Below are 20756 nucleotides of genomic sequence, written 5' to 3' on the forward strand. Positions count from 1 at the left end.
GGAGAAAACAGTGCAACAATGAATGAATGAAAACCCAAAATCTCTGTAAATGTTCATTAAAATGAATAAAATTTAATAAAAATTTAAAAAAAGAAAGTGAAAGGGATATGAAGAACTTACTTTTAAAAAGACCAAAAATTTAATGGATTACATGTCAATATCAAGAGAATAAAAATATTCACAACAGAACTAAAAGGCAACATCATGATAGATAAGGGGGAAAATTGAAGTTGTCAATGATTTAATTTTACTTGAATCCATAATCAACAGTAATAGTAGCAGCAGTCAAGAAATAAAAAGATGTGCTCATTGGGGAAATCTGCCCTCAAGGACCTCTCCAAAGGGCTAACACACAATGACATCAGTTTAAAGACAAAAGTGCACCTGATCCAAGCCATAGTATTTTTAATTGTTTCATATGCATGTGAAAGTTTGGCAATAAATAAGGAAAACCAAGATGAATTGATGCCTTTAAATTGTGGTGTTAGGTGAAGAGTATTGAATATATACCATGCACTTCCAAAACCAGGGTGCTCCTCATAGGCAAATATGGTGAGACTTTATCTCATATGCTTTGGCCATTTTATCAGAAGTGGACAGTCCTTGGGGAAAAGCATCTTACTTCATAGAGTAAAGGGCTAATAACAGAAAAGAAGACCCGCAACACGATGGATTAACACAGTGCTGTAACAATAGGCCCAGCAGAGTCTGTGAGGAGGACAGGGATTGGGCACGGTTTCAGACTATTCTATACTCACTATGCATTCGAGTCAACTCAAGGGCGTATAACAATGACAAAAGGAATTTAAAGAAGAAATGAATGAAAACTCTAGTAATCACTAACAACCAAATAAAATGATCTATAGTTCCAAGACTCGATGGCACATAACAACAACAACAACATAGTTCCTAGATATTTGGGTTTTTCCCCCTCCTGGTTTACTTTCAGTTAATTTTGTGTTCTTACATAATGATTCATTTTTTCAGTCTTTTAAAAATTATTTTACAATTAATATGTCCAACTGTGATTCTTGAATTTATGAGTTTTTCAAGTATTTCTCATGTTTTTTAGTTAACTAAGTCTTTATCTGTTGGACATGGTGACTTTTCAAATTGATTTTTTCAGCAGCTAAATTTTGCTATGCTTAATTTATAATAGAAGAAAACAACCTAAATTCGTTATGAAATCTTTGTCTTGTCCAAATGGCTACAATTGATAAAACTGAACATTATCAAGTCAAGCATATTTTAACTCTAGCCTCAGCCATGGACTATTTGGAAAGCACTGGGAAAGTGAAATGTTCAGGTAAATAGGATAAAACTCATAGGGTAGATATTGGGGAGAATTAGAAAGAAATTGCTGGTCTAGGTAAAATGGCTGACTAGACAGATGGAATCCACGATTCCAGAAGATACCAGATAACAAATATAGGAGACACAGAGGATAATTTATGAAGCCTAAGTCTAAAAGGAAAAGATAAAGACGTAGTTTAAATATTGACTGAAGAAAGAATGTTGTTGTTGTTATGTGCTGTCAAGTCACTTGTGACTGATAGCAACCCTATGTACAACAACTCTAAACTCTGCTCTGTCCTGTGCCAATCTCATTGTCTTTGACACACTCATCCCGATTGCCCCAGTCACTGAATCAATCCACCTCATAGAGGGTCTTCCCCTCCTGCACCTGCCCTCCACCCTCTGAAGCGTGATGTCCGTCTCCAAGGACCGGTCTCTCCTTACAACATGACCAAAGTATGTCAGATGAAGCCTCAGAATCCTTGCCTCCAAGGAGCAGCCTGTTTTAACCCTCTCCAGGGTAAATCTGTTTCTTTTCTTAGCAGTCCATGGTACCCTCAATACTCTTCTCCAGCACCAAAGCTCAAAAGCATATTTTTCCTTCTGTCCTCTCTGGTCATTGTCCTGCTCTCTGACGTATAACAAGTGATTGCAAAAAGCATGGCCTGTACCAGAGACAGTACTTTAGAGAGGCCCCTAACAGCAGACTTTCCCATCTCAATACGCCTTTTAACTTCCTGGCTGCTGGTGCCAAGAGTGTTGATTGTGGAGCCAATGAAAATAAAAAAAATGAAACTAACAGAGGACAGATTGAACATAGCCATGCCTGTCCATTGGAATCAGATAGAGGCCTCAGGAAACAGCAGCAGGTTGATAACAAGGTATCCTCTCCTCCTGGTCCCCATTCCCTCTCTGGGATTAGAGGACCAACTTTATCTACTAAGTAGCTGAAAGTGTGTCTTCCTGTCCCATCTCCTCCTTTTTTTTTTTATCTGGCACTACAGACGTGTGCACTGGTCTGCATTCAAACTCTCCTTCTGGAAACTGGCCGACTGTCTCATACCTGGCCTGCAACCAGCTGCTGAACTGATAGGGATACTATCAGTGATGTTTACCTTAGGCCTATGCATCTCTATGGGCACCTTTGTGATACCTTGTTTACAACACACCATAGCTATATTCAAAGCAGTGTACCCACCATGGAGGGTGCAATCCTTGGGCATCTCAAATTGGCAGTGACTGTCTCTTTATGTCAGCCATCTCTGACAGGGTACCCTGCCAAAACCACACTCCTAAACTGGCAAGAGTAACATCCCGAGTCAGGCAGATGGCTCTAGGTTTCTGGGAACCTGGCAGAAACTTCGACCTAGCCTTTGTCCTACCTGGCACCAGATAGCAACAACATCCACACCCTCTAGACCATAAAGTGGTGTCTAAAGCTTAGCTTACAGATCTTGGGGCCTTACCCATCTCACAAACTAGCAGAAATTCTGACCTGACTGGGCATCTTAACCCCCAATTTTTGTTGGACTGGTAGACAAACTGTCCCAGACCAGACACCTTGCCGCCACCCACCACAGCAGCAGCAAGGTGCCCAGCCTGCGTTTCTCCAAGGCCCCTCCTTTCTCTCTCCCTAAGCTTTTCCAATGTGTGTTTACTTGCTTGACTTGTATTGGGTTTTGTTGTTGTTGTTTTTCCCATCTCTTCCTCCTTTTCTCTAGTTTCCTCCTTCTCTTACCATTCTTTTCTCTCTTTTAAACCTTTCTTTTCCGATTCTCCTCCCTTGATTGTGTGAAATATAACAAATTATGGCTAACATTGAGAAGAATGAGAACCTCAGAACTTACTGTGCTCATTGTAAGAGCTGTATGTAGACTAAAAGCTGGGAAGTTTTCATTCGTTTTCCAAATCGGAGGCTCAGAGATCTTCACTATGGAGTTCTTCCTGCCGCCCGCCCCACCCCACCCAGTTAGATGACATGACCATGCCTGTGTTTGCTTCTTTTGCACTCTGAATCCCTGGGCTCACTGACCTGGCTGCTTCTTTCTTCTAGGCTGTGAATCTGTGAGTTCAGAGCTCCTTTCACACAGGTCCCAGTACAAAAAGATGCTCCAGTAGGAGCTCAAAGGCAGGTTGGAAAATCTGACACTAGGTGAGTCCCACAGCCGACAAATGAGATTTGAGAACTGATTTACAGTCACTAGTGATTGAATGGCCAGAGCGGCCTGGCTAAAGTTAGTAGTCTTTCTGGCAGGTAAAGCCAGGGAAGCTCATTTCCTGGGATTGCTTGGCGATGGTGAACTCTAAACAGGAGTAGTGACTGATGAGAGAAGAATGTGTGGCGGTGGCAGCTGACAGCTGTCTGTGTGTATCTTCAGTAGCTGAGGCCCAGGTGGGCAGGCCAAGACAAAGAGATGAGCCCTGCCCACAGCATCACCACACAGGAAGTACCTGTGGACACCAGTCACCAGCTCCAGCTGCGCTCCTAATGACCTCATTGCACCTTCAGCTCAAGCAGGCTGCCTGACTGGTCCTCAAGGCAAACCTTGTGCTTCTGGGAGGCCCGGTCCCTTTCTAAGAGGACTGCACCTGCCTCTTCTGACCTCATAATTACCTCTCTCATGGAATACTTGTCTGGGTCTGCCAAGGGCCACCCACATCATCACCTACTAGGTGATTAGTAACCATTACGAGGCTTGTTTTTCATTGGAAATGGGTTAGTAACTCTGAAACTACTTGGTGGATATTATGTTTGAGCAATTAATCTAGTGGTGACAAATCTAATGGGTGACAGTCTAATGAGAAATAGGAAATTTCGGTAGTCTATGATATTGATATGCATAAATTACACTGAGGAAAATATAATGGTGAAGATACCATAATGGCAGATACCATAATGGCCAAATGATTAAAGTTAATATCACCTGTAATTGGACAAATATGCATCCTGTACTCTAAATAAGTTGTACTATGAATGAGACATCACTTCCGTGTATTTCTGCCAAATATTCCCAGCCTGACTCCAAACAGAAAATATCAGATTCCCCCAGACTGATATTCATGAAAGGCAAAGACACAGTGAGTGGCTGCTCCAGATTAAAGGAGACAGTTCACAGTGAGTTATACCACTAACCCAAAGGCTGCGTGTCTCTGAAGCTCAAGTACATCAGAGACTCTGAGGGAGAAAGACGAGCAGTCTCCTTCCTTTAGGTACACAGCCTCCGTAACACGAAACAAGGCTAGAACTGACTGACTTGGCAGTGAGTTTGAGTTTTGAATGAGACAAAGCAAGTAAATGCTATAAAGATCATTATTGGGACAAATGAATTTTTTAATAGTCTAATAGGTTTTTAATAGCATTATATAAATGTTAATTTCATCCTTTTAAAAGTTATGGTTATATAAGAGATTTTTTCATATATAAACACTGACATTTTAGGAAGAAATGCGTATTAGAATATATCCCTCATATCATTGCTGTTAATGCCAAAATGATCTTGGCTAAAAGAGTGAATGAATACCAGAAAGATGTATGTTGTTGTTTGGTGCCGTTGAATCTTAGACGACTCATAACGACCCTATGAACGAACAGCCTGAGCACTGTTCATACATAGAGTTTCCAGAGGCAAGCCATTTCGGAAGTGGATGCCTCTCCTGCTTCCAAGAAAGATGTATACTATTTTATTGATTGTGCAAAAATACTGAACAGTGTGGATCACAACAAATTATGGTTAACACTGAGAATGGTAAGAATCACAGAACACTTCCTTGTGCTCATATGAAACCTATACATAGACCAAGAAGTTGTTGTCTAAACAAATCAAGGGAAACTGCATGATTTAAAATCAAGAAAGATGTTTATCAGGGTTGTAGGTTTTCTCTACACCTATTCACTCTGTATGCTGAGAAAATAATTTGAGAACTTGGACGACAAGCAGAAAAATGTGGCAGTAAGATTGGAGGAAGGCTCATCAACAACCTGTTAAGCCAGTGACACAATGTTGCTTCCAGAAAGTGAAGAGAACTTGAAGCACTTACTGCAGAAGATCAAATACTACAGCCTTCAATATGAATAACATTGCAACAGCAAGATAACAAAAATCCTTGCCACTGAATCAACAGGCAACATCATGATAGTTGGAGAAAATATTGAAATTAGCAGTTTTTCTTTTATTTTGGATTCACAATCAACATCCATGGAAGGAGCAGGCTAGGTGTGTTACAGTGGACAATCTGCTGCCAAAGACCTCTTTAATGTGCTAAAGAGCAATGATATCAGTTTAAAGACTAAGGTGCATCTGCTCCAAGAAGCCATGGTATTTAAAATTGCTTTGTATGCATCTGAAGGTTGAACAATGACAAAGATAGACCAAAGAAAAATTGATGCCTTAGAATTGTGATGTTGGAGAAGAGTACTGAATAACTATTCTATGGACTGCCAAAAGAACAAACTAATTTTTTCCTGGATGAAGTGCAAGCAGGGTGCTCTTTAGAGGGAAAAACTTGTGCAACTTCATTTCACATATTTTGGGCATTTTATCAGGAGGTCCCTGGGAAAAGATATTGTGCCAGAAAAGGTGGGGAGTCACTGAAAATGAGGACAATTCTCAATGAGAGAGATTGACACAGTGGCTAGAACAACGGGCTTTAGCACGAAGGAGATTGAGAGGATGGTGCAGGTTAGGATAAGGTTCAGACTTGTCCATAGGGTCTCTGTGAAGAGTCGTCGACCTGACGCCACCTACCAACCAACCACAACAACCTCCATCAGAAAAACAATTACTCAACACATCCAGGGAGAAGAATGAAAGAATAAAACTAACCGGTAAAACATTAATAATTGGAGAAAGTGGTGAAACAAATGAAAATTCTTTATTCTACTCTTGAAATTTGTAAGTTTTATTATCTTAAAAGTTTAAAAAGAAATGTTTACTGGAACGCACAAGGACTATCTAGCATAAGTTAGACAATTCGGTAGGTGTTTAAAATGTGTTGGTCCTTATTAGGTAAAGGTCAAGAGGGGATATCCTATAGGGATCGTGCATTATCCTTGACTGGACACTGGAATGCTCTATACTCACATTTATTAATTCTTCATGTGCATGCAAAGTACCCGGGGATCTGATTCAACGCAGCTTTCAGTGTGGGTCTGGGTGGGCATAGAGATTTTTAACAAATATTTCTCACAAGCTCCCAGGTGATGGTTGGTACTGGAGATACCTTTCTTCTGGTTTGAGGGTGCTGTTTGCAAGGGAATATATACTGATGGAGAATTTTGCAAGCAGTCTAAACCCTTAAACTCATGGAAGAACTGGCTTGAATTGGTCTTTCAGCTGACTCTAATGTAACACCAAGATTTAATGGGCACCTGCATTTGTCTCCTCCTTCCTATCAGCTTGAATTCAAACCCAAACTCCCACTGCCATCCAACTGAGTCCAATTCATAGCAACCTCCTATAAGGTTTCCAAGACTGCAAATATTTATGGGAGGAGACTGTCAACCTTTTTTGGCAGAACCTCTCAGAGACTCTAGTGGCCGACCATCTGGTTAGCAGCTTGACATGTTCCACCAGGACTTCGACTTGAACTCAGACCCTCTTTAAATATGACTTCTGAGCTGAACTGTTGTTGCTCCTTCGCTTTACCATAGACTCAGTTTCAGGGAAATCAGCCTGCTCCTCTATTGTTCAAACACCTGCCAGGTAAGTCAAGTGAGAATTCCTCACGCAGGGATCAAGCACTCTGTGATGTGGTCTCCACCTGCTTTTCTGGCCTCTCCCCAGCTGCCTCTTTGATACTCTGCTTCAAGCATGCAGCCAGTTGCAACCTTACAGCCCAGGCCCCATCACCATGCGTTTGCTTTGCAATCTTTCTCACACCCACATTGCACCTGTCTTAAGTTGCACTCGGGACCTCTGGGTCAGACAGCGCAGAAGTTGCTCTAGATAGGTCCACTCTGTGCTCACTTTGCCCCAGGAGAGAGCAGGAAAGCCAGTGGAGCTGAAAGTGGGACCCACTGGCTCAGACCTGCTTCTCCTTAGACCAGGACACGAGGAAAGGCTGTGTGATTCTGGAACAGATTATTCATTCAGCTTTGCCAGGTCAAGAGTCAGTTCCCTGCAGTGTGCAGGGGGTGGGGGGAACAGGAAAGAGGCAGTGCAGGTGTCATCCTGAAATTCTGGCCTGACCTCCAACCTCCTATCCCCTTTCAGGTCCCCCATCCATTTCTCACACTCCCATATTCCTCCCAGCAAGTACTTGAAGGACCTAGAAGCGGTCACAGGGAAATGCCACCTGGGGTGTTCTGTCCAGAGCAGGTCTGGCCTAGAAGGGAACAGCATTTGTTAAGCTGTAGGAGGTGGAAAATAAATTGGTGAAAGAAGATGCAAGACCTGAGAGGCAGGGGTACCATCTTCTCTTAACCCATTTCTCCACGCCTGTTCTCCTGGGAAAACACTTCCCGGGATACCAGTGCTTTGTGCCTCACATGCCCTGGGGCTGACAAGCTAATTCCAGCTAATTTGTTTGTCTTCTCAGGGACCAGTCTTCAGTAAACCATGGGGATTAGCTACTGAATGTGAAACATCATTCCCAAGGAGAATGGTAGATAGAATCAGGGTGGGATGGGCCAGGAGAGATTTAGACAGTTTGAAGGAGTCCAAAGGCAAGTTCTAACAATCATGTCTTAAATTAGGAAACGAGCCCTGCATTCTGGGTCCCCTCTGAGGTAGATGAGGGAAAAGAGAGGCTCATTCTATCCTGTCATAGAAAAATAATCCTTTCAATCTCCTCCCAGCAAGAGTCTCACTCTTTTCTCTTCAGTCTTGCCATGAGTCATGGAGTCTCCACAGGGCCAAGTCTTCGGCCTTCAGTGCCTCTGGTGGCTCAGAGGGAATGGTCACTCGCTCCTGAAAACCAGCTCCCCAGATGGACTTGGAGAGACTAAGGATAAAGTTCCTTTGTAAAGATTTCTGTTTCTCCCATTGGGTTAGAGGCTTTCAGATTCCCAACCCTGCTGAGGCTCAGAAGGAGAGGTAGCAACTTGGAATAAAGTGTGAGGTATAAAAGAGTCCCCAGTCCCGGATCTGGGCATGTACTTCTCAGCCCACCAACATGAAGTTGTTGCAGGGAGAAGCTACCCACCCCCAACTTGTGGAGCCCCCACAGCCCTTCTCTATCATCCAGTATCCTCCTGGACTGCGCAGGTTAGTTCTGGCCTTCTGATGGTACTTTCTGTCCTGAATTCTAGCTCCCAGCTATGAGAATTAATCTCTTTGCTGCCTCAAAGTATCAGGTACATGCTTTACTGCTTGCTTATATCAACCATAAATTTTCAGTCTTCAGTCTAGAAAAGAACCAAACTCAGCCCACTGCCATTAAATTGATGCAAATTCTTAATGTCTCTCCATGGGGTTTCTGAGGCTGTGAATCTGTACAAGAAGAGACTGCTCATCTTTCTCCCTTGGATGGATTTGAACTGTTGACCTTTAGATTAACAGTGCAGTATGTAATGCACTGCACTGCCAGGGTTCTTTATTTGTACATTGTTGTTATTGTTATGGGTCATTGACACAACAGCTCTAAACCCCACCAAATCCTGAGCCAATCTCACGGTCTCCGACACTTCTACTCCCCTTATCCCAGTCACTATGTCAGTCCATGTCATTTGGCTTCTTCCTTCCCTCCACCCTTCTGAGCATGATGTCCTTCTCCAAGGGTTGGTCCTTTAGGTCCTGATAAAGAAACCCTTTCCTGGAAGACATGGCTGCTGGATTCAAACAACTGAAATTTTACTGAGGAGCCTGACATGTTACACACTACCAGTCTAGTCTAGACACCTTGAGATTACCACCTCCTTCCAAACTAGACACCTCTCAAAATAACTGTAGGGTCACTTTTGAGTAGGAGGGGCCATTTGGATGCTAAAATACTTTAATTCAACATAATTACAAGACGTGTGGTTAGGTTACAAATAAGGAGAGGAATTACAGAGGAAATAAGTTAAAATTACTTTATGAGGCTGACTTAGAAAATTCAATATTTATAGTCACTAGGTATATCTTCTCTCTCTAGACTGAGGCCATAGAAAACACTCAAAGATACTTGCCTTTTCCATCCCATTTATTCATTTTCCCAACGCTTGCACATCTACTCCATTCGTCTGCAATCAAAACATCACATGCTTTTCTTATTAGTCAATATTTATTTATTTGAGCAACTGAATTTTTGGCACAAGATTCAGCGGGTTCCAAAGTAAATGACAGAAGAAAACATACTGACACACAAGTAGGAAGACTCAACAGGAAAAGAGTCCCAAAGCATTTGTGGCCGTCACCTGTAAGCTGGGGACCTGGCAGCCATGCCCAGCCACGCTGAGATCGAAGTTGTGGGTCTGAAGGTGACTGAGCCCCATCTAAGGGAATCTAAAGAGGTCCCCCAGTATGCCAACAAAGACCACTATTTCTAGCCTTCTCCTCAAACCTTCTTCAAGCCTTCAAGTGTCTGCACCAATAGTAGTTACACAACCATGAGCACTCTCTCCCCCAAAGATAGGCTGCCAACTCGCCCTCACCTGTACTTTTGAAAATGGGAGTCTCCCCCCTCAAGGTAGATTAGGACCCTTAGAGAAAGATTTGGAGAAAAGGGTTGATTCTAAGGGCTAACAAAACTCAGCGACTCTTTTGAAGATCCAGGCCTCCCTGCCCCGAGGAATCTCCTCCCCCCCCCCCCGTAAGGTTTGGAGGGTAAGAAAGGGGACTCCTCACAAAGAGAGCTACTGCCCCTCCTGTGGGGAAGATTCCTCCTCTATGAGCTCTAAGTCAAACTCATCTTCCAGGGACCCTCCAACAGGCAGAAGGCGGAACTTCTTTCCTTTCAGGGTACAGGTGCGATGTTCAAAGTCCAGGACAGCATTATGGTCCTGGAGCACGTCTGTTCCGATGATGGCCTCTTCAGCACTTGCGTTAGCCACGAGGAACTCTGCCTTCAGCTTCAGCTTGCCCAGAGACACCACTGTGTCCCAGACACCCAGGATCTTCATCTCAGCACCATTGGCCACTTTGACCACATTCTCGAAGGGCCGCAGGGTGTCCAGATCGCCATCAGTGACCTCTTCCCACAAGCTTGGGTGGACCACAGAAACCTGGGCCCCAGAGTCCACCAGGAACCTCACGGGCACTTTGCCAATCTTCCCCTTGAGGTAGTAGCCTTTACCCATGCTGTTCGCGAAGACGATCTCTTTGGGTAGGTGGCTGCAGGCAGCCCCAGGGCTCCCAAAGGTCTTCAGCAGGGTCTCTTTCACAACCCCAAAGTCTCCCTGGTCCTCGGGAGCCAGTCCTCTGTAGACCTCCAGGGCATTTCCCCTGAGGGATTCTTTCAGGAATCTCAGCATCGTGACCTGGTCCCAATGGTTGAGGTCGTTGATGACCTCAAAGCGATGCAGCCAGAGATGTGGGGCCATGTTAGTTCCATCAAAAGACTCTGGGACGAAGGCGTGATCCCGGTGGCTTCCCCGGCTCCTGGCACTAGTCCCAGCCATGCCTCTGCTCCTTTCTGGAATTGCAGCAGCAATCCACACGAAGTAGAGAAAGCCACAGAGTAGTGCCGGCGTAATCACGCTGGAAAAATGAGGCCTTCTAAGCAGAGTGCTCCTTACTTGCCCGGCTGTGGGCAAGCAGAAGAGACCAGAGAAGGCTGGCTGATGCACTGCTGGGTGAGAGGCAAGCACTTCTGAGGCCAGCTCGCTCTGCAGAGCCTTTTTGATTCCTAGGCTGGGCCCCCAGGGCTCCTTTGTTCTCTAAGTCCCGCCCCCTCTTCACCCTCCCTCTTGCCAGCATCCGGCTCAACGAGCAAGATCAGTGCCTCACCCTCTGTATCCATCCAAGAGACTCGCACAAGCCAGCCCACGTTGCCAGAAAAGCCTGCCCCGGACAGAGTGGGCTACCAGGGTCCCCTTGCCAACTGGTGTTCATGAGGATGCCAAGGATGTTATGACATCCTTGGTCAAAGAAGGAACAGGGAGACAGCGACAGAATGGGTACACCCCCTTGGCCTCGTCTCCAAGTGACCACTTGGGAGAAGTTAGAGGAAATGGGTATATATCGCTTGGGCTCTTACTACGTGCCAGACACGAACCCAGATAGCAGATCCTATTACCCAGTGGTAAGGAGTTGTGCTGCCAACCCAAGCTCCTCTGTGGGGGGAAAAGACGGGCAATCCCCTCTTGTGCTATTTTACAGCCTCTGAAAACCTACTAGAGGTCAGCTATGAGTCAGTTCCGATGGCATATAACAACAACATGAGATTCCTTGGAAACAGAGCTAACAAAGGGAGCCCCAAGTTGAGAATGTGTAGAATCATTTGTTAAATGACCAAGGGACACACACACACTTTCCAATACCTTAATTGCTATAGGAATTTTCAATCATTGATCACTCTTAATGCAGAGTCAGCACTGAATCCCAGCTTTTGGGTTCTCACTAAGGCCCTGACATGGGCTTAGACCTAGAGTGGGGCAATTGCTGGCCCACTGAGGATCTGGATCCAGCTCCAGTTCTGGGCCCCTCTTAGGGCCACACAGGTTGATCTCCTCCCTTTCTGGTCTCTACTGCATTCCAGAAATCTCTGTGAGTAGGAATCAACTCAGTGGCAGTGGATTTGGTCTGGTTAGTGACCTGGGTGTTTCAGACCCTCTTCTAGCCCTCACCTTTTTTCTTTCTATGTGGGAAGGGGAATTTCACTCCCTTCTAGTTCTAAAGAAGACTATCTCCATGGCAGAACTGCCAGCACAGGAGGCCTGGAAAGCTCTGACTGGGGGAGGTCAAGTGTAGCCCTTCCCCTAGTGGAATTGCTGGTGGCCCTGGGGCACCCTGCAAAGGCCCCAAAAGCAGAGCTGTGAAGCTTGGGGTCAGAGTCCTGCACGGGAACATCAGGGCTGTTGCTATTGTTATGAGGCGCTGTAGATCTGGCTCTGACTCATAGTGACCTCTCCATACAACTGAAAAAGCACTGCCTGATCCTGATCCATGCTCACAACCTCTGCTGTGCGCAGCCGATTGTGGCTGCCACTGTGCCAGTCTATCTAGCTGAGGGCTTCCTCCCTTTCATTGACCCTCTACGTTACCAAGGTTGATGTCTTTGTCTGGGCTGTGGCCCTTCCTGTTGGGTCTATTGAGGGACCCCATTTAAATCTCACCTCTCATGGAGAGGTCTACTCTTTTTCCAGGATGTTGGACCCACATCAGGTTGAACTGTGAAGATTTGCTCACCAGTCTGTCTCTTTCTGTGAACCATACATAGCCTGGGCCTCATACAGACCTGGCATTTGTGATGATCTGCAGACTCCGGAGATACTGTGGCTCAGGCCCTGGCCATACGTTGTCACTAAGGAGGAGAGATTAAGGCCAGGAAAAGAGGAAGAATGTGACATACCTGTGGTGATAGGCCCGTGTGTCCTGGCTTAATGCCGCCCTCTTACCAGCTCCGTGTCATGGGGCATCCAGTACCTGGCTAAATCCCAGAGGTGTCCTGGTCCTGGTCCTGCCCTACAGTCCAGGGCCCCTTCCTACACCAGAAGACCCTCAGTCTTTGCCCCTGCCTCTTATCCCAACTGGATCCAGCCCCTACCACACAAAGCAGTGAGCTATCAGAGAAACAGCTGGGTCAACGCCACTCATCATAACTGCCCGGCCAAGGTGGGGCCATCGTGGCATTCCAGGAAGCCAGAAAAGGGGGAAATGGAGTTATGGGGCAGGTGGATCCTTGAGAAAATCACATTATGAGAAGCCTGCATGCAGAAATGGCCCAGTCTCCTGCAAGACCTTCTGCCAGTGGATGTTTGCGGACAGACGCCCAGCCCTGGGATGAGTGTAGTTCCACTGCCCGAGAGCTGACTCAGGGGCTTCCTGGAATCCTTGTTTGTCACCTCAAACACCTGGTCAAACAAACCAGGCCCCACCAGAGCAGACCAAATGGGAAGTGGAAAAGAGTGAGAGGTTGGTGGACCAAGTGAGGCAGCTGCAAAAATGGAGCGGCTATGTATCCTAGACTGGCTTTTTCAAATGCTGCTGGTGAATATCGCTGTCAAATGCAGGTGTAGGAGTGAGTGGCCCCTTGACGCTTAGGCCATGGCTCTTGCCTTGGTTGGGCTTAGTGTTCAGTTAGGCAAAGCCCTTGTCAGCCCTTCATGTCAGCATCATGCTAACCTCTAAGACAAGCACGTCAGCAAGCACCATGCTAACCTCTGAGACAAGCAAGCTGGCCTTCCGCCAAATGCTCAGCGCACAGAGAATGTAAATGGCTCTCTGTCCACCCCAAATGCACGCAGGGGCTTTGTTGAAGAGAAGAGCGAAAGAGCGGAGGGCTGATTGTTGGCTGGGGTAGTCATCTCAACAGGCACAGGTAAGAGCTGATTGTTAAAGATTCAGGAGGTTTTGTAAGCCAGTTGCTAAGCTGCTGATAACTTTAAATGGGGCATGGTGGAAGCAATTATACCACAGACGTTGGAAAATGATAAACCCGGACCTTTTTCACGTCCCTCAAAAGTCAGTTGATAAGCACACTTCTGCCTGGGGGTCTTGGTCAACACCTTTCTGGGCAAGTGAGGCCCTATGCAATCAGTGGGTTCCCAGAAACCTCTACCCCCTGCCCACCTGAACCACATCACCTCTCTGACTAAGGCGACCAAGACCACCTTGCCCAGACCCTTCCTACTATCTTTATACTTTGACTAAGGGGGCGTCGCTGTAGTCCGGAAGGCCTTCAGGACATGCCTATCCACTAGTCCCATCTGAGATCTTTATGACAGAGCACACAGGAGTCACTTAATCACCATGACAGATAGAAGAGGTCAGAAGCCAAAGTAGGGCTAGGATCAAGTGCATGGTAAAGGTGAGTTCCCAGGTCCCCTTACCTTTTGGAAGATGACCAGCCCTGAAACTCTAAAGCATCACTCAGGCCCCTTGGAATTGCTATGTTAATAGTGCACTGATCTAAACCAGTTATTCTTCTGCCTCCTCCCAGAGCCGAGGAAATCACAGCTAATTATTGACAAATGGCAATAGGTATTGAGCCAGGAACACCCTCATTATTACCATTACCATCTTCTGAGTGTGCTCTGAAACAGATGTACTGCATTTGACCTTAACGTAAGACTGAGAGAAGGCAAATCAGGACAATAAACAGGAAGGATTCCCCACCCTCCACACTCCCTCACGGAGGTTTCTGGGCCTTGAGTTCTGCCAGCCCTGTCCTGGCTGGCTCCCTGGTCCCTCTGTGCTGACTCTCCTCTCAAGAACAGTGATGGAAACTAGTACAGACAAAGCCCCTGAAAGCTGAAGCCCTCAATGGGCAGTTGGGGTGCCCCCAGCATGCTCTGTAGATACATGCTCTGGACACTGCTGCCTGGTGATGTCTGAGGAGCTGGGAACTTGGAGCAGAGAGAGGAACACCATGAAGCGTGAGGAGGCTGACGGCAACTAGAGGCTCCAAAGAGATCCCTTCTGAGCCGAGTACCGAGACTTTCCCTGTGGACCTTGGTGCGTCTGCGGTTGCCTCCCATCCAGAGAAGAATCAGGAAAGGTTGAGATCAGTTGTGCAATGCACAGACCACAGCTAAGGGATCTATGCCGGCTGTACCTTCACCTAACTCCTCTCCAGGCTAGCTCTAGTGCCTCCCCGCATTCCTGAAGTCAAGTGCACACCAGGGAATTGAATGAAAGAGAACAGATTCCAGGCAGCAAAGGAAGACTGAGTGGGGACCATGGCACAGAGCTGTGTGCTCAGAAAGTCTTTGAACTTGGTTTGATGCTTTGCCGTGGTTACCATGAACTCTTAATAATATTTTTTTTAAAATTTCTTTTTTTACAGCATATTCTTCCCATTTAATGTTTTTCTCGTTCATTCATTGCTGCACATTTTTCTCCCTGCCCACCCCCCCCCCTCAGTTCGCTTTTCTCTTTGAAAAGAAAAAAAAATTCTTTCATTGTTACACAATCACCTGCCCTCCCAAGTCCAGAGTTCACATTACTATGTATTTCTTTTTCTGGAATCCTGTCATGAAAATAATACCTAATCATATAGTCCTTTTAAACAATTCTCTCCATCAGTTTTATGCAGTATACATTATTTATCCCCTCGGTTTTTTTTATTATTTTGTGTGTGTGCACTGTCAAATCAGATCTGACTGGTACAGGAGGATATTGCGCCTCCTTCTCCGGCAAAGCATCTGGTGGATTCAAACCGTGTTCCTTGGGGATTGCAGTGCAGCTTCTTTCCACTAGGCCACCAGAGCTCCCCTATTACCTCTTTTCTTAGTTTCCCCTCCAATCCCAATGTTAGTCCCGTTTTACAACAGTGGCCCTATGCAATATTTGGTCTTTTGTAACTGAGATACTTCACTCAGCATAATGTCCTCTAGGGTCACCCATTTTGTATATTTCATGAGTTCCTTGTTTTTCAGTGTAGCATAGTATACCATTGTGTGGATATACCAAAACTTCTCTAGACATTCATTTGTTGATGGGCAGTTGTTTCCAGCTTTATGCTATTGTGAACAAAGCCACAATAAACATGGGTGTGCATATATCTCCTTGGGTCGCAGTTCTTGTGCCTTTAGGGTATATTCCTAGCAGTGGAATTGCTGGGTCAAATGGTATCTCTATTTGCAATTTTCTGAGAAAGCATCATACCGCCTTCCACAGTGGTTGCACCATTTTACACTCCCATCAACAGTGAATAAGGGTTCCAGTTTCTCCACAACCTCACCAGCATTTGTTGTTTGCTGCTCTGTTGAATTTTGCTATTCTTATTGGGGTGAGATGATATCTCATAGTTATTTTGATTTGCATCTCTCTTAGAGCTAGGGATTTTGAACACATGTGTTTGTTGGCCATCTGAGTGTCTTCTTTGGTGAAGTGTCTGTTCATACCCTGTGCCCATTTTTCAGTTGGGTTGTTTATCTTGTTGTGGTACTCGGGTATTTTATAAATTCTAGATATATGTCCCTTGTCTGACATGTCATTGCCAATTATTTTTTCCCAATCTGTGGCTTCCCTTTTTACCCTGTTGGAGAAGTTTTTGGATGTGCACAGGGATTTGATTCTTAGAAGATCCCATTCATCTATTTTATCCTCTCCTGGTTGTAGGTACTCTTAATAATTTTTGAACAATGTGTTTACAGTATTGTTACTGGCTTTGTCTGTAACCACTCTAGTAGAGCCTTCTCTTAAAACAGTCACACGTGCATACACACACATCCATTGTACATGCACACACACATCACACGCACACTCACATGCATACTCAACCCTCACCTCAAACTGCATATCTACCCAGTGCACACGTATATCCTACACACAGGAAACACTCTATGTGCCGACAATTACACCACAGTTCTCAGTTCAAAACCGCCGAGAACTTGTGTAATGCACATGCCTTTTGTTCTATATATTATTTGCATACTGAGTATTAAAATCACATTTATTGGACGCACCTGCTGTTTATTAGCCTCTGGACACACTTGCTGGTTCAGAAAACTAGGCAGGTTCCCATCATCATGGCTTACAAGCTAATGAAAACAAGACAGAGATGCTTAACAGCCAAGTTTTGATGAATTTAAGACCGATGCACATATGAAGGCTGACCCATTTAAAGCAGTCCCCAGTCATGGGCACGCTACTGTGAGAGGAGTTAGTTGGTTCTGAAGTGGGTCATTCTGCCTTCTGTTCCCTCCCACTCGCTGCACCAGGGCCACCGACATGGGCACTCCCCATTTGTCCCATCCCTGGGCAGTTGTCACCAACAGTACGTCTCCGTGTTCGGCTCTGTGTAGGTAGGAAGGTTTGTGGAGGAATGGTGGCTAACTCCTTGGACCATAGCCCCCATTCTGCTTCCAGTGTTCTGCTTCAGTGGGGGTAAGGCATCAGGATGTCAAGCTGCAAAGGAGGGCAAAGAGGTAAATGTACCACAAAAATCTAGTGAGCAATTCAGATCAGAGCCCAAGTGAGTCTGAGTAGCTCCAGTCAAAGCTAGGAGGTGTGTGGGTGGCTCAGGCATTGGCAATTCCTTACTCTCAAAACTATAATCCGTCATACTACCAAAGTCGCCATTTCTGAGCAGGATGGACCTTCAGGCTTAGCTAACAACTCTTTGGGTAGAACAACTTGCCCTTATCTGATTGATCTTCTTCTTTTCGCTTCCAGACTTCCTCAAGATGATCATCCCTGCCCCTGCCCTCAGTGAACGGGTCCATGTTGCCACCAGAGAGAAGACTGGTGCCTGCAGGGTCCTCTCCAGGTCCATGTCACTCTAACACTTCCTCTTCCCACTTGAACGGTCCTTCTACATGCCTAGCCATGCAGCTTTTGAATTATTCTCAGGAAATCCCATCTCTCTCAGCCCACAAGAAGCCACCCACTAGCAGGCAGTAATCTGGGAGCAGTGGTCTCCATGTTCCAATGCACTTGTGAGTCCTCCAGGCCCAGAGTCTGGTCCAGAATCAAGAAATAAATGTGACAGGCTGTTGACTAACTCTCCAGAAGTCCAAAACAGGTTCTTTCCTGCTTTTTATCTTTCAATCAAACATGAAGATTACTTTTCACAGTCCTTCCCCACAGCCCAGCATTCAAAATTGGTTTCCACCTTCTTGATTCATGGCGCCCACACCCTAGGACAAGCTCTTACTTTTCCTCTGCCCACCCTTGGGATCACAGAGGCTCCAGGAATTCTTGGCAGGAGGGATAGACACCCCCTTCCCCTCCTGTCTTCACTGTCCTCTTTGCCTAATGGATGCTGGGAGTGGTACTTGTAAGACAAGTTCTTAACCCCCACAATATGAAATGTCCAGGCAATCAAAATACACAGATTGGGTAACTTCCAAATACAAATGGGCTTTGGTGACATCAGGAAACCTGGCTTTGAGCTAGATAAAGGACTTGTCCAACCTAAAATAGCTCAAAGGCAGCTTTGAACTGATCCTCAAGTGGTTTTAATTGCTGCTAATGATAACTGGTATTGTGAGCAATGAAAACATATAAAAACTCAACCCAGGGCACTGCCTTTTTAATCAAGTGATGACTTAACTTTGCTCTTCACTTAGAGAAGGCAAGGGGCAGGCACTTCCTTTGGCATTTCCCAGTGGTCTCGTTCATTGAGAAGAAGTAATGGAATGAGGAAAGGGAGGAAGAGAGAAACAATGTAAGCGGGTTCTGATGGGGGTGCGCTGCTAGCCCAAAGACAGTGGCGTGACTCCGCTGAAGAAGTCCAAGCAATCCTCTCCTGTGCAATTTACAGCCTCCAAAACTCTGTTGGAGGGTCAGCTATGATTTGGTTCTGACTTGATGGCACTTGAGTCTTGTTTTGAGTCTTAATGTATATGGAAAGCTCCAGGTGCTGTAACAGAATAGGCAGACATTTATTGAGCACTTTTTGTGTGTCAAATACCATTCTGGTTGCTGTAATTAGCTTAGGACACTTGGAGTGTCTGCTACACAGATGTTAGGCTGGTAAAATCCCATATGTACTTGTTGAGGTCAACTTAGTCTTCCATACAAAGATGAATTATACAGGAGCCCTACCTCACACAGAGAAGAGGAGGAGACAGGTCAAACACAGATTCTCAGAACACAGAGAGATGAATGTGTGGAGGTATATGAGGCACCACTGGAGACTCCAGGCAAGATGCGGTGTAAGGAGCACTGGACAGTGACACCAAAAGTCAGCAGACATTACCCCAGAAAAACACTACTCAATATTAAAGGGAATCTGTAACAGTACTGCAATCAAAGATATAAAACGTCCACAGGCCAAAACAGAGGTTGATTTTTGCTTATTCACAGCAGGCACTGTGTGGAGGGATTGGGAAGGTGAGAGTGTACCTTGGACTGTGGCACACCTGGCAGGAAAGCGTTGAATTATGGGGTTCGTCTCTGGATATAATGGTGGTGGTGGTGGTAGTTATGTACCATCCAGGTAATTACGACTCATGGAGACCTTATGAACGCAAGATCTGAAACTTGCCATGTCTGGCACCATCTTCGTGATCTCCGGATGCTCTAGCCCGCTGTTTCAGTTATTATGCCAGTGCATCTTGTTGAAGTCCTTCCTTACTTTCTCTGGCTCTCTACTCTTCCAAGTCTGCTGTCTTCCTTCCAGTCCTGGTTCCTTCTGACAGCATGCCCAGAGTACATGAGATGAAGTTTCACCACCCCTGATCTTAGGAGCACTCTGGCTGCACTTCCCCCAAGAGAGATGGATTTATTCTGGAAGTCCATGGGATAGTCAATACTCTTTACCAACGCCACATTCAAAGGCATCAAAGAAGATGAATGCTTCTTTGATCTTCTTTACTCATTGTCCAATTTTCAGAGGCATAGGAAGCAACTGAAAATACCATGGCTGGAAATCTGGTCATTAAACTGACATCCTTGCTCCTGAGAGTTTTGGAAAGCTCCTTGACAGCAGATTTCCCCAATGCAAAACGTGTCTTTTGATTCTTCACTGCTGCTACCATGGGTGTTGATTATGGATCCAAGTTAAATGAAATAGTTGACAACTTCAACCTTTTCTCCATCTATCATAATGTTGCCTATTGGCCCAGTAGTGAAGACTTTGGTTTTCTTGATATTGAGATGTAACCCATAATGAAAGTTATATAGTCTTTTATCTTTTGCAATAAGTGCTTCAAGTCTTCTTTGTCACCTTCTGCAAACAAGGTTGTGTCACCTACATCACACAGATTGTTGATGAGTCTTCCTGTAATCTTGATGCCACATTCTTCTTCATATAGTCTAGGTTCTTGAATTATTTGTTCAGCCTACATATTTGTTGAATAGGTATGCAGAAAAGAATAGCCCAAAGACATATGGATGGCCAACAGACAAATGAAGAATTGCTAAACAAATCACTGGCAAAAAGAGAAATGCAAATAAAACTACAATAAGATATCATCTCAGCCCAGTAGCAGTGGCAGAGTTTAACAGGACAGCAAGTAATAGACGTTGGAAAGGATGTGAAGAGATTGGAACTGACATATACTGTGGGTGGGATTATAAAATGGTACAACCACTTTGAAAGGCAGTTTGACATTTCCTTAAAAACCCTGACCATAGACATTCCATATGAACCTGCTATTCCACTGCTAGGAATATATCCCAAGGAAAATAGAACTGAGTTATAAATGAAGATTTGTACACTGATGTTTATAGCAGTATTATTCACAATAGCAAAGAACATGGAACTAGCCCAAATGTCCATCAACAAGTGAATGGATTGATAACTTGTGGCACATTCACACAATGGAATACTACGCAGCACTCGGGAGTAAGGATTTTTAAAAAATGCTATATAACATGAGAGATCATTTAATGGAAGGAATATACTGAGTCATTATATAGAAAGGAATTAGCAGATACAGAGGAATTTAAAGAAATAACATATGAGCAAGAGCCTATGGTGATGAAGGA

General features: G+C 45.1%; 1 protein-coding gene across 1 annotated transcript; it reads right to left on the bottom strand.

Annotated features, from left to right (window-relative positions):
* Window positions 1–10057: 10057 nt before the first annotated feature.
* On the bottom strand, window positions 10058–17053 carry ASPRV1 (aspartic peptidase, retroviral-like 1). The gene is given in 3 exon segments (XM_006882372.1): window positions 10058–11092; window positions 16787–16861; window positions 16973–17053. Coding segments are annotated over 3 exon segments (1191 nt in total).
* Between the last annotated feature and the right edge of the window lie 3703 nt (window positions 17054–20756).

Source organism: Elephantulus edwardii, unplaced genomic scaffold (assembly GCF_000299155.1).
Source record: "Elephantulus edwardii isolate Elephantulus edwardi_28Jun2011 unplaced genomic scaffold, EleEdw1.0 scaffold00019, whole genome shotgun sequence".
Taxonomy (NCBI): domain Eukaryota; kingdom Metazoa; phylum Chordata; class Mammalia; order Macroscelidea; family Macroscelididae; genus Elephantulus; species Elephantulus edwardii.